Genomic DNA, 13,908 nt, shown 5'->3' with positions numbered 1-13,908 from the left:
CAGATTCTCAAGCCCCAGAATTAAACCTAAGTTATGAATGCCCTGAGGTATAAATGCAAGAGTAATTGAGACACAACTGAATTAATTTGGTTTTTTCCTTATCCTGTCATAACCCATACTCCAGAAGGCCCCTTTGCCAAGATTCTACACCTAATCCCAATCCTGGCCTTTGTTTCATTCAGTGTCCACTTAGTACACTAGCCCCTTAAAAGCAGCAGTTTTCTTCCAATTTTCTTCCCTGTTCACGGTGTGCCTCCTCCAATGCTGCAGTCTGTGATACTGCAGCTGTTCTGGTATACTTTTCACTCAAAAAAAAAAAAAAAAAGGCATTAGAGAAATCTTCTCATAGTTCTGTCAGTGTGCTCTGTGCAGGCAAATGCTACAACTTCTGATAAAAGCAAATTGCAGACACAGAGATTGACCTGTCGTTCCCATCACTCATTATGTGTTGGTCTGACAAAACATCACCCTGGCAAGCCTGTCTAGTTCTTCTCCACTGAGAATATTGCAGAAGCAGAAACCACATCTGTGCAAGAGTTCTCTGAAGCCTGCAATAGCCACATGCAGTTCAGGGCTGGTATCCAAACTCAGTGATGGCCTCTGCAGAGATCCTGTTTAAGTGAGGCAAGTGCACCCTCATGGTAACTCGTAGGCTGTGCTGTGCACAGCCTAGTGCTGGTTACATGTATTCGTCCACAGGCAAAACTCAGTGTGCCCCAGGCCATATCACAAAAGCATGGGTTCGTTTCTCCAGACCAGATTACTTTTCAGGAGTTTTTGGTGGAAAAGTGAAGATTTTCCCTTTGTTTTGAAACTGACATAGCTTTGATAGCATATGGCAAAAACGTAGTTCTATAGGGCTCAGACTTAGGAATCTGAAGACTTTTTGCTCCTTGCCTTTAAACAATCAACACTGGATTCCCCAAAGCCCACAATACATAGCAGTGCTAATTAGTAGTATTAAACAGCTCACATAAGGATGAACAAGTACCCTGGGAGACTGAATAATAAAACTATCCACATCAATCCTAACTAGGGAGAGGGAGGTGTATTCCCTCATCTTCTTCACCAGATAACTCCCCCAGCACAGCAAGGCCATCAGTGCCAGGGAGACATTGTTTATGTTAACATGTTCCCAGACTCAGCAAAATGAAGAGATAAACAGAGCAGCTGACAAGCTGTGTCCTGCACAGGACCTTGTTAATAACTCCTGTAGCTATAGCATGCTTCATAGAAAACTGCCTCTGGCTCAGCCCGCATTACATGCCAAGGGCTGTGGTGAGTTGGCCATGACTGGGTGCCAGGTGCCCACCAAGCCTCTCTATCACCCTCTTCCTCAGCAAGAAGGGAGAAGAAATTAGGATGGAAAACAACTCATAGGTCAAGATAAGGCTCTTTCCTAAAGCTAAAACAAAAAATAACCCAAAGATTCATTCACTATTTCCTATCCAGCAGTGTCCAGCTGCTTCCTGGAAAACAGGGATTCAGCATGCATACCAGTTGCTTTGGAAGACAAATGTTGTAAATATCAAATAACCCCCACTTTCTCCTCCTTTTCCTTAGATTTTATATCTGAGCAGACACAATATGGAATATCCCTTTGGTCAGTTTGGATCAACTGTACGGGTTGTGTCCCCTCCCGAGATTCTCCTCACCCCCTTGCCTGGTGGTGAAGTGGGAATGCTGGAGAGACAGCTCAGATGCTGTGCCAGCACTACTCAGCAGTAGGCAAAACACTGGTGTATTCTCAACACCTTTCTAGCTATCCATGCAAAGCCCAGCACTGTGAGGGCTGCTATGGGGAAAATTAATTCTATCTCAGCTAGATCCAATACCTTGTTCTCATGGTTTGTATGAATTTCAGCAGCCTTGCGGGCAGCATATGATGCTAGCATATTATTTCTCTTGTCAGTGAATCTTTGGAGCAGAAAGACACTGACACTTTAAGACATGAAGTGTCACTCACTTTAACATATGTCTTAACACATATTGTTAACTTTAACATATGTCTTAAAATATTCTTTCTAGATCATAGTAAAAGCATTATGGAAATTCATTGTGTATTTTCATGAGGCACCAAATATTTTGTAGTCTTCTGTAACCCTTAGAACCTCTTTGTAAAATAGAAATAACATTCATCTGACTCATGGGAATGCAGAAACCATTACTTTATTAATATTTAGGATGCTTGTGAGGTTTACTAGTGACATGCTATTGATATTTGGTCTGAGAATTTACAGTTCTGTATTTAATTAAGTCATTCTTCCCCACTCCTTTCCCTTTTCATTTTTGCTTTTCATCTAATATTTCTCTGTTTTACCTAAATTTAATTTATTCCTTCTTGCTTTGGTAGCTTCATGATCACCTTAAACCGCGCCTTTCCCATCTTCATGGTGCTAGCTTGGATATATTCAGTCTCCATGACTGTGAAGAGTATAGTGCTGGAGAAAGAAATGCGTCTGAAAGAGGCCATGAAGAACAGGGGCATAACCAACGGCGTGATTTGGTGCACTTGGTTCCTAGACAGCTTTTCCATGATGGCTGTGAGCACATTCCTCCTCACAGCTCTGATTATGGTAAGGATTGCTGCTCTCAAACTCTTGTGTTTGCACTCCTGATACCAGTTTGCTGTTGAGAAAGAATAGCAGCCATTAACAGGGAGATGTGAATGGTGGAGGCCTGTTCTGATCACAGCACGTAGCAGGCACATTCTTCTAAGCAGACCTCTTAACAGCATCAGCACTTGGCAGAGACAGAACAATAAATGCACTAGTAAAGATTTATTGTGGGATCACTCATAGAAAATACATCAGGCTGGTTACTCTGTATATTGTATTTTCTGTAGGCAGATGCAGATCTCCCAATAAATAATAAGTGTTGTTTTAAATCAAAGAGATAATAACTTGTAGAATTTTAACTTGTAATTCACTACCTGTCATTAATTTTTAATATCCACTGCTTGTCTGCTTAGAAACTGTGCAACTATTTCAGTGGAAAAAGAGACTGCAAGAACAGAACTTTCATGAAAACCGAAAAGAAATCCACCTTTTGCTCCAGTGATTCAAAATTACTGTACTTTTTGTAGCTTTTCAGGATAGTTTGGATGTTGTCTCTGAGGACTACCTTTTGTCTCCACTACCTGAGAACCAAGCTTTATATTGAGACCTTGCTGCTATGTTTTATCATATGAATGTATAGCATTTTGATAAGGGAGAATGCCCTTGCATCTTTTCTGATGTCGGGAGCTGGTATTGATATAAATAGATAGCTAGGGTTCAAGCTGCTCTATCTTACCAGCATGTCCTGATGAGTTGTTGTAGTTCCTGGTGTTTCCATTGCAGCTTGAGTGGATAGAGAAAGCTCACTTTATTTGCTACACTGGTTTAATTAAAAATCAGGAGGTAATTAATATCAGAGAGGAATGTGCTTGTACCTGTAAGTCACTTTGTTTCCCGTATTTCACTATGCCAGTGTGAGGCACCTTTGTAAATACATTCTTATGAGACATTGCATCCCTGTGGGTAGAGAAATCAGTCTCTAAGACCTAGTGGGATGTTGCAACCATGCTGAGACCTATTTATAGCCTGAAAGACCTATTTGAGCATTATATAAATTGACCTAATAAATGTGTCTCAACATTGGTTTTAAAGGCTACCTAGATAATTGGCAGAAGTCCCTGTTCTTCTTGAGAGAGAGAGCATTTAATCCACAAAAGCTCTAATGAAGAAAGGTCAATAAAAGTTCACCCAGTGTGTCAGTTAATACACAAGGATCTCTGAGAAACTACACTTGGATTCCTCAGATGTGATATGCTTCTGTTTGAATAACATCCATGTGCAGAAGCTTTATAATTTGCCTGTGGTTTTATTGTGGGTTTTTTTAAAGATGAGTTTTGTAACACTTCCTTACACTGTCTTTTCTGTACATCAAGCAAGTGGATTGAGGGGATGGTGTGAAGAGATAAATGAAAGTTTATTCTAATATTTCAAATATCTTGCTTGGAATAATTTACTTAAGACTGGGACAGAATGTCTGTTTTCAGACAGTTATGAATTTTGTTCATTCTGTTGCACTAACCTGAAGTCACAATCCAAGAGCAGGAATAAAGTTAGATGAAGGATTTGTTATTGTAATGATCTCAGTTGTTGAAACTAATACCTGGGACAGTTAGAAGTCATATTAGGTAAGAAAGACTGGCTTATTATTCTGTACCTGTTACATGTCAATAGCAATTCTGACCTTTCCTGCTAGCAGAAAGCAGCAAGACTTGTAAATTTTTCTGTTTTCCTTTTGCTTGCAGCATGGACAAGTGCTACATTATAGCAATCCACTTCTGTTCTTTCTATTCCTACTGACATTCACCACAGCCACCATAATGCAGTGTTTCTTGTTCAGCACCTTCTTCTCCAAGGCAAATCTGGCAGCTGCCTGCAGTGGAGTCATCTACTTCACCTTGTACCTGCCCCACATTGTCTGCTTTGTCTGGCAAGACCGTCTGACTGTTAATCTGAAGATCCTAGCAGTAAGCCTTTCACTGGTTCCATGGCATCTCTGCTCCCTTTCTCACAGTCCATATGTGAATCACAAATTATTGCACGCCTCTTCCTCTTGACTTTTTTGACTCAGGGAGGGACAATTTTAAATAATTAGGGATTGCAGGTGTGGAAGCCTTTAGCTGGCCTAGTTCAAGAAATATCTTCATAGCTTTTAGAAAATCCAATCAAATTTGTTTTATGTTTTGAATTCCAGTAAATTAGCATACTAAAATGTTTTAAATGTTTTGAATATTTCCTAGTACGTCAAATCTAACTTCTGGTATGTTTAATAAATATGAAGGCAGTTCACAAAATGAGAACAGTTATCTTTCTCATGTGCTATAACCTACTTAACACCCTATGTCTAAGCATAAGAAGACCTCAGGTTCACATTCCTTCTTTACCTGAACCATAAAGCTAGGAAGTGAACCCCAGTGCCAAAGGTCTGAGAAATACCTTTCATCTAAGGACTTGTAGACATTCTCCAGGCAGTGCTTCCTTGTTGGTTCTCTTCCATTTTAGGTAAGATTCTTAACAAGTCAGGAGAGCTGGAAATGTCTTGCTGATTTTGAGATGGAACTATGATCTTATAAAATTATTCAGATTGATTTTCTGTTGCACAACGTGTCAGGAAGGAGAGTGGATGTTTTGAGTTCCATCTCCCCATTTTTACCAAGCATTCTAACAGCATAGGTAAAGGAATTGTCTTCTCTTCTTCCACTAGGAAATATAAGGAAAAAGGAAAAAGAAAACTAAACACTTCCAAAGCTCTAACCAAGTGTATAAAGTTATAAACTAACTATAAACTACTGGTTTATTAATTTGTTGCATTAGAAGCCGCTAGCAGACATGTCAGGGGGAGCAGTTGTAGTTTTCCATATCCTAATCAACTTGTGTCTTTGTGTCATGTTACTTATAAGTGGCCCTGCCTCATACACTCAGGAAATACTTTGTTTCACCTAGATAATCAAAGGTGTACGCTGTAAACTTCTAGATGCACCTATAATATTTTCCAAAGAGACATTAATGAAGGAAAAAACCAATCTGTGAGAGTTTCCTAGTAGTTAAAGAAATACAGCCAAGGTTGAATTCAGTCTCTTATAGCTAAATACTGCTTAGAATTGCAGAAAATTAAACATTACAGGCCAATATAAAAGTGAAACAACTTTCCTCATGTCATTTGTTACGCAAGTTTTAAAGTCCAGTCCCTAAAAGTCAGAGGTTATTTTGGTTTGTTTTGAGTTCTTTGTTTTCTTCTTGTGGTGGGTTTTTGTTTGCTTATTGTTTTGGGGGTTTTTTTGCAAAGTGTCCCCCTGTCAGGGCTGAATATCTCTTTTCCTTTATTCCAGAGTTTGCTTTCTCAAGTAGCTTTTGGGTTCGGTACGGAATACTTGTCACGCTATGAAGAACAAGGTCTTGGCCTACAGTGGGGTAACATCAGAACCAGTCCCTTGGAAGGAGATGAATATAGTTTTCTTTTTTCCATTAACATGATGATTTTTGATGCTTTCCTCTATGGAATACTTTCTTGGTATCTCGATAATGTTTTTCCAGGTACACCAGTTTCTTATTCATACAAAGTAGTGGGAGTTGCTGCAACCTGTGTTAGTCTAATCAGTCTCTGTGTATTTCAGTGACAGAAACAGGGTGTTTGACCTTGTAGAGTATGAATCTTATCCAGTTTAGCACTACTGCCTTATTAAGGACTTCCACTTTTCTCTCTTTCTTTTTTCTCTCTCCTATTTTATTTGTGAAAAGAATGAAGAAGGAAGATTAAAAGGAGGATGTGATTTCTAGTCCTGTTTTATAATTTAAATAGAAAATAAATCTACAAAACCATAATCTGTTAAAATCCAATTTGTGTACATACTTTTCTTTTGAAAAGTTTCAACCATTTCTAGTGAGATTTCTTTAAATTTTTAAGAATATAGATTTGACAGTAGATTAGATTTTCTAATTCACATATATACTTTGACCACATTATGCAAACTTTTTCTTGAAGGATGGTACTGTTTCCTGAGACACATGCTATGTCATTGGCAGTTGTGAAAGTTCCTGTGTGCATTTATTTTGTTTCTAAACGGAAATCATGATTCTAGTACAAAGTCACAAAAGGATTTTCTTTCTTATCAATTACAAAATTCTGGAACCTTCTGTGTGAAAAAATGATTTGTCCTTCAAGCTTAAATGGTTATCTTGCTTCATATTGAATATTGTTACAATATAATAACTGCCAACTCTTGTGCTGTACAAGCAAGTGAGCTTTCTTTTCATCAGGTTGTTACTCCTGCATGTGAACTGCAGTTCCAGGAGGTGTTCTTGGCAGATGCCCTTTTCTTTTTCTTTTCTTTTTCTTTTTCTTTTTCTTTTTCTTTTTCTTTTTCTTTTTCTTTTTCTTTTTCTTTTTCTTTTTCTTTTCTTTTTCTTTTCTTTTCTTTTTCTTTTTCTTTTCTTTTCTTTTCTTTTTCTTTTCTTTTCCTTTTCCTTTTCTTTTTTCCTTTTCTTTTTTCCTTTTCTTTTTTCCTTTTCTTTTTTCCTTTTCTTTTTTCCTTTTCTTTTCTGCAACTCTGTTTGTTTAAAGAAGAGTGGACAATTGACTATTTGCATGAACACAGCAGGAATTAAACAATAGAAATTTCTTAATTCGTAGAGAAAAATAATTTTTTTTTTCTGTCAGCCCTTTACACAAAAGTAGCATCTAGGGCTTCTAGTTAGTAGCTTCAGTTGCTCCCAGTATTTGCTCTGTCTTGTCTTTCTGCTGCTCTCTTTCAGTAGAATTTCTCATAGCATTTCTCTGTCACACATATGCAGCCCTGTCAAGTCAGTGCTGTACTGTTTGAGGTTAGCACAGGAATTCCCTGGGTAATTCCTTGAACCCCGTGGTTCTAGTCCTGCTCAAGTCTGCTCTGAAACCAGCCACCCATTGGCACAATGGTGCCATGGCTTTCAAGCATTCTGCTCCGTAGCAAATTTCACTTGGGTTTGTATTCATCCTGAGTGAGAAGCTGTTGTTTTAGCCACCAGTTTCAGAGGGGAATAATCCAGTCCATAACAAGGCAAACTGTTTGTGAATGCAGACAGAGCATTTCTGTGGATGGAGTAAAAGTGGTTGGCTGAAACACAGGTATTTTCTTTTAATTCAGAAGTAAGCAGACACTTTCATAAGCAGTGGTTTTCAGTTAATAAAACTGACCATCTTTTTGTGAGTATCACAGATCCCCTTGCCTGTTTTGAATAAGTAACACAAGGCCAATAACATCTCGGTTCACAAGGATGCCAGTTTTAAACATAGAAACTCAAATTCTTGCGTTCTCTAAAACAATATGATCCAGAAAAGCAGTGTTGACTTCCAGTAAGTCTCGTCTTACCTGCCAAGAACTGGTAATGGTACTGTGCTGTCTCTTACCCAAACTGAATTAACCTGTAACTAAAAAAGCCCATTTTTGTTTAAGAAGAGGATTACACTGTTGTCACTTTTCCTGAAGTCTGTATGCTGAAATAACAGTCAGTGTGTCTTTTCTCATTGCCAGTTGTAAATTCAGCCCCAGGGTAATAAGTGTAAATTTAAAAAGCTTTTCAGTCATGTCAAGCCTCAGGTGTTAAGTGGGCATTAAAAGAAAGTCCTTGAGTGAGGCTAGGATCCCACTTAAGCAGTGAGCTGCTGCCTGGTTGGTAAGGATTCAGGGAATAGCTTCATTCTGCAATTATACTACTTTCTACTTAAGACAAGATAAATCAAGGCACATCACATTTTCTGAATATTTTACTGCTGTCTAAAAGAAAAAAAACCAAACTGTTAAAACTGTTAACAAAGTCTGTTCTGTCAAACCATGTACCAACCATGCTTGGTACATGGTTTGACCTTCTGATATGCAACACTAGGACTGCGAGTGTTTATAATTAGACTTTGCTTAGATGAATTTGTACCTACTGCAGAATGGGGTTATGAAGTGCACTTTACCTACTTATTTTTATTTTAGGGGACTATGGGCTACCACAGCCTTGGTATTTCCCTGTGCTGGAATCCTATTGGCTTGGCTCCAGAAGCCCAGCAGCTGAGAAAACAGCAACTGCTGATGGTGAGCTCTTTAAAAACTTTGTTTTTGAGAAATGACTTCACTGATCTGCTCAAAGGTGACTGCATAATATTTCCATTATTTGGCCTGCCACAAAGGTGAGAGACTGCCATACACTTGGAGTCTTGGCAAGTGCCTTTGAACTTGGAGTGGTGTGCTATCATTAGAGTCATTAGAGGTGAGTCACTGTTCCATCTGAGAGCCTTTAAGGCCTGGCTTAACAAGCAGCATCAAATCCTCACTCTGTAACCAACACCTCTTGAGACATTCAAGGAGTTCTTATTGCTCAGCACAATGTCCATGAAATGTTAATCTTACACTGAGGTTCCCTAGTTTTCTAAACCTGACTCTTTTCTGTATAGTTTGACACTATTTTAACTCTGTTTACTTTCTGTTTCTAAGCAAGATCATAATCTATGCCACCCTTGTACCAATGTGAATAAGCTCAGTAAAGAGCCAGCAAATTGGTTAGGAGCTGGAGCATGTCACGTACAAGATGCTGAGAGAGCTGGGTCTGTACAGCCTGGAGAGAGAAAGCTCAAAAGAGCTAGACTTCCCAGATGTGTTTAGTGGAAGGATGAGAGGCAATGGATATAAGCTGGAAAACAGGAATTCAGATTCAAAATAAGGAAAAAGTAATTATTATGAAGGTAGTTAAAGCACTATAACAGGTTGTTCAGAAAGGCTGTGAAATATCTGTATTTGGAGATAGTTGCCATAATCTGAATTGGCCATATTTTTTGAGGATTGAACAGGAAGTCTTTGGAAGTAATTTCTGATCTAAGTTATTCTATTATTATCTCAAGTAGCATGATTGTGCTGATTGCTATTTCATCCTCTCTTCTACAAAGCCCTTGAAAAGCTCGAGGCTTGGGACTATTTCCTTTTCTTTAAAATACCTCTAGGGATATTAAATTTTTGTTAATTAAATCTTGATTGCTTTTGGTTTATATAGAAAGAAGTCCAGAGTCAGAAGGTTGTGTGGATCAGAAGACCACAGAAAGGGAAAAAAAGGAAAGCAATTCAAATAAATCTGAAGAACCTGAAAAAACAGAAGAAAAGAGTGACAGCCAGGGGAAGAAGGATGGTAAAAACAAACAATGTAAACACAAACGAGAAAAAGAGCCCGACGAGCAGGGGAAGCCTAAGACAGATGTCCAGGACAAAGATGAAATTAATAGTAAGGAGAGAGAGCAACCTGAGTACTTCTGAGATACTATACTCACTGTACTTCATACCAAACTAGACATAGCAGGGATTGGAGCCAAGCTACAAGAGCTAGTAGGGGCCCAACAAGTGATAGCATGTAACTGCCAGAGCTAAGCACAAGAGAGACATCGACTCTTATTTATTCCTCTACATTCATCATCCCTTAGAATATTTTAGCCACTACACTTTAGACAGCTAGCTTCCAGAAGAGCTCCTTAACTTTTTTTTTAATCATACAAATGCAGGCTGTTTCTTTGGCAAGTTAGTTTTCTTGCTGAGGGAAGCCTCAGAGCCACATACATTACTCTTTAAAATTAAACAGAGCCATGACTTCAATAAAAATATGCTTAGGGGAATGTTCTTCCCTCTTAGTCCCTCCACTCTTTTTTTTTTTTTTGCCTATCTTTAGTGTGTTTTGCATCAGTAGGAAAAGGCTGGTTTCAAAAGGACTTATCTGAAGTGCTCTGTGTGTCTGTCTGCAGCCTTTTCTGATGCTGACATTAGTCATCACCTAAGAATTCCTGAATGACCTGTCTTGTTTTCAAGCCCCAATGTCTTCTTTCGTGGTGAGAGGAGTTTTCTGTATGAGATGCTCAGAGGAATGCATGTGGATTCTGTAGCACAAGTAACTGCTACAGGCAGCTCTGAGCCTTTTCTGACTCTCTTGAAAAGCAAGAGATAAAAGTGGGGTCATCAGAGCTCCTCACGTAGGCACCGAAAACATGCATTCAGGGTGAATGGAAACAGGCCAGGACTTCAAAGGAAAAAGACAGGCAGAGGTTAAAGGTTATTTCAGCCGATCTTCTCCTAGTACTGCCTTATCTTTTTGGTGCTTTACTCCTTAGTTCCCAGGTTCCAGCTGCTCCTCGGCCACAAAGGAAGGGCTTTCTGCCTCACACTGCACAAAAAAAACCTGTCTCCCCTTTCAGCCACCCAGGAACTGGGAGGCATGAGGAGAAGCCAAGAGTAGACCTAGTACAGTTCAATGACAATGAGGATATAGGATCAAAATGGAGAAATCAATCATGAAAAAAGGGAGCTCAACCTTCCACCAGTGTCATTCAGGTGATGCAAAGCAGATACTGGGGAGGATCATCAGAGAATTTGTTTCATAACTTGTCAGTGAGTCTTGCAGACAAGATTATGACACATAAAACCAAAACAGCCTCAATTGCCGGTATATGGGTAGCTATCTAGCCAGACTCCATCTGAACTTTTGTGAATACAGAGATGTTTATATTTGTCCCAGCAAGGTAAATGGAAACCTAGATTCTTTTCACAAATCAAAAGAAAAGTTACTCATAAACATTATTTAAACTAAAATAGTGCTACTCATTCTATATTGGTTACTGCAGCTGTTTTCTCATGTACAACAAATTTGGAACTTTTTCCTGAGTCCTGCCAGTGACAGTAATGACAGCCACACAAGCTGCTGATGGATGTGGGGCTGGTTTTGCCCAGCTCGCATTGGCTGCTCTCCCCACAGGCCTGCTGGGTACTGAACAATTTAAGTAAACTGCAATTGCAAAATAAGCCTTCTACAAAGCCTAAAGCATTCCGTGTAAACAAAAGTGGACAGGGTCTTTAGTTTCAGTTTCTCAACTCCCATAATTCACATTGCCCAAGGGCTTAATTTACTTCAAAGGAAGTTTGTTTTGTCTAGAAGCTGGTGCAATAAAATGTCTTGATGGTGCTGTTTGCAATAATGCATTTTTAATCCTGAGAGAAAGCCATCTCATTTTAGGTACTATCTGAATCTTGACCTGTTCTCAGCAATGGGGTAAATTTCACCATCAGGATTAAAGGCAAATTTTTTTTGTTGTTGTGTTTTGTTTGTATTTGGGGGAGGTTTTTGAAGCATCATGGTCAAAGAATGCACAGCTGGGCAGATTATTTGAATGGCAGATTTCAGCCCAGCTAGAAAGGCAACCTGCTGCTTGTTTAATGTAATCTCTCTGGCTATCTAAGTATTTCCAGAAAACAATTCCAAATAATCTTCCTGCTACACAATGAGAATAGAAAGTATGTTCTGTTTCCCCTGGCCCAATGAGTTATCTCTCCGCAGACCATCAGAATTCTGGGCTCTGTTTCTCCTGTCATAGATATGAGGGTGAATCTAAATAAATTGCACTGCAATTAGAACTCTGGCCTTAGTTTTGTACTGGTGTCACTTGGAGAATTTGGCCTTGGAACACGATGCTGTATTATGCTGGTTATGTGCTATTGCTTCTGCATTTACTGATGTGTTGTCATCATCAGAACTAGGATTAAAACAGATGGTTTTATTCTCTTTTCATTTTTAATTTCTTGCTTTTCAAGTAAATGCCTTCTTTGAGCCCGAGCCAGCAGGATTGATTCCAGGAGTGTGCATTCAGAACCTGGTGAAGATTTTTGCGAACAGGCCCAAACCAGCAGTAGACGGGATAAATATTACTTTTTATGAGGGTCAGATCACAGCCTTCCTTGGTCACAATGGAGCAGGAAAGACAACTACCATGTAAGTCTCTTCTTTTAGAAGAAGCAAATCTAGGGCAGTGCTCTATTGCTGGGGCAGTCTTTTCTTTTCACTCTTCCCTTATCTCTCTGCCACCCCTGCAGCTGGCTTGACACTCAGCATTAGGCCTTTTCCAGACAGTGAGATGCTGCCCCTAGGCATAAAGAAGGTATTCTGCATTAGCTAAAGCCCTGGGAGGGAAGTCATGCATGGTGCAAACAAGTGAAAGTCCAGAGAAAAGGAAGCAATTCTCTCGCCCAGAATTCATTTCCCATGGCTAAACTACCATAGGTGAAGAAAGAGAAGGATCTTCTGGCTGCAAGAAAAAATTTGCAAGCCACTACATTCCACATGTTCTTGGTTTCTCTGACTGGCTATATGTCAGTCACATCTATTGGTCTGTGTTCAAAGAAGTATAAAATACAGGCCCTCTTTAAATAAAATGGCTACACACATGCAAGATCCATGTCCAGATTAAAATGGACTTTAATGAATTTTAGTTTTAAAATTAAAATTCCTTAGTCCTAGAAACCAGGCATCCCTGGAAACTTCAAGGATGTTTAATTTTCTTTATACAGAACCATATTTGGCAAAATAGGATTCATTGGTGAGCAAAAGCTTTTATAAAACTGTGACAAGTGTTGAAAGAATTGAATGTGTTTCATTATTACTTTTCTCAGCAGAATACTTAAGGGTTTTTTCAATTAAAACACTTTTATTTCAAAGGCATTTTAAATTGCCTTATGATTTTTTAAATTGTTTCACAAGGAATGTGTTCAACCCAAAATAAAAGCATCCTAATCTGCTGAGATGTTTTGTAATATGAGGGGGTTTATTCTTCTGATAAAAAAGAAATTTTTTGTTGCTTTGAGCTTTTTTTAAACAGAAAAATCCACGAATCACCCACGTCTATTAAGAGATGCCACCAATTTACAAAATAACATTTGGTCTTGTAGTTCACAGAAAATAAAGATTTAGGGCATGAGTCAGCATGGCCAGGGACCTCAAACCATTATTCTTTTTTCATCCTACTGAGCTTCATTTTAGACCCATTTATATGTAGGGGTGATATAACATGCTGAACTAAAACAGTTTCTTGATGGAAGCCAGAACCATACGCACAGTTGTATCAAAAATGACATTAGCAGATCCATCAGATTCTCTGTAGCAGATCAAGAGTACTTACATGCTTTTCACTGGGGTGGTTTCATCAAGGCCTATGGTAAGAAGTCATCATGCTCCATCTAGTGGAATCATGTAATGTAGCTTCCTTGTCTAGCACGGAGATAGGAGAGGGGGCATTTCCTCGTTTTGTTTTCCCAGGTCGATACTGACAGGCCTCTTCCCTCCCACGTCTGGAACTGTGCTCGTTGGTGGCCTGGACATCCAGACTCACATGGACTCCATTCGGCACAGATTAGGGATGTGCCCTCAGCACAACATCCTGTTTAATCAGTAAGTGTCACTCCATACTGGCTTCAAGGAGAAGCATCCCAGTCTGCATGTGTGAGAATCCCTAATGTCAAAGCAGGAGAATCTCCTGCATCATTTCACTGGGATCAAAGTTTCTTAGGAAAATAACACTGCTCCTGGT

The 13,908-nt window shown here is 39.1% G+C and overlaps 1 protein-coding gene across 1 annotated transcript in view; it reads left to right on the top strand.

Annotated features, from left to right (window-relative positions):
• Nucleotides 1–13,908, top strand: part of ABCA4 (ATP binding cassette subfamily A member 4) — a 60,115-nt gene that overhangs the window by 23,824 nt on the left and 22,383 nt on the right. The window contains exons 14-20 of the mRNA XM_050977527.1: nt 2,354–2,576; nt 4,301–4,522; nt 5,885–6,089; nt 8,516–8,614; nt 9,567–9,791; nt 12,140–12,317; nt 13,638–13,769. Of these exons, the coding sequence (XP_050833484.1) occupies nt 2,354–2,576; nt 4,301–4,522; nt 5,885–6,089; nt 8,516–8,614; nt 9,567–9,791; nt 12,140–12,317; nt 13,638–13,769 (1,284 nt within the window). The remainder of the gene's footprint in view (nt 1–2,353; nt 2,577–4,300; nt 4,523–5,884; nt 6,090–8,515; nt 8,615–9,566; nt 9,792–12,139; nt 12,318–13,637; nt 13,770–13,908) is intronic.

The sequence above is a fragment of the Serinus canaria genome, chromosome 8 (assembly GCF_022539315.1).
Source record: "Serinus canaria isolate serCan28SL12 chromosome 8, serCan2020, whole genome shotgun sequence".
Lineage (NCBI taxonomy): Eukaryota > Metazoa > Chordata > Aves > Passeriformes > Fringillidae > Serinus > Serinus canaria.
This window is presented reverse-complemented; position numbering and strand designations above follow the sequence as displayed.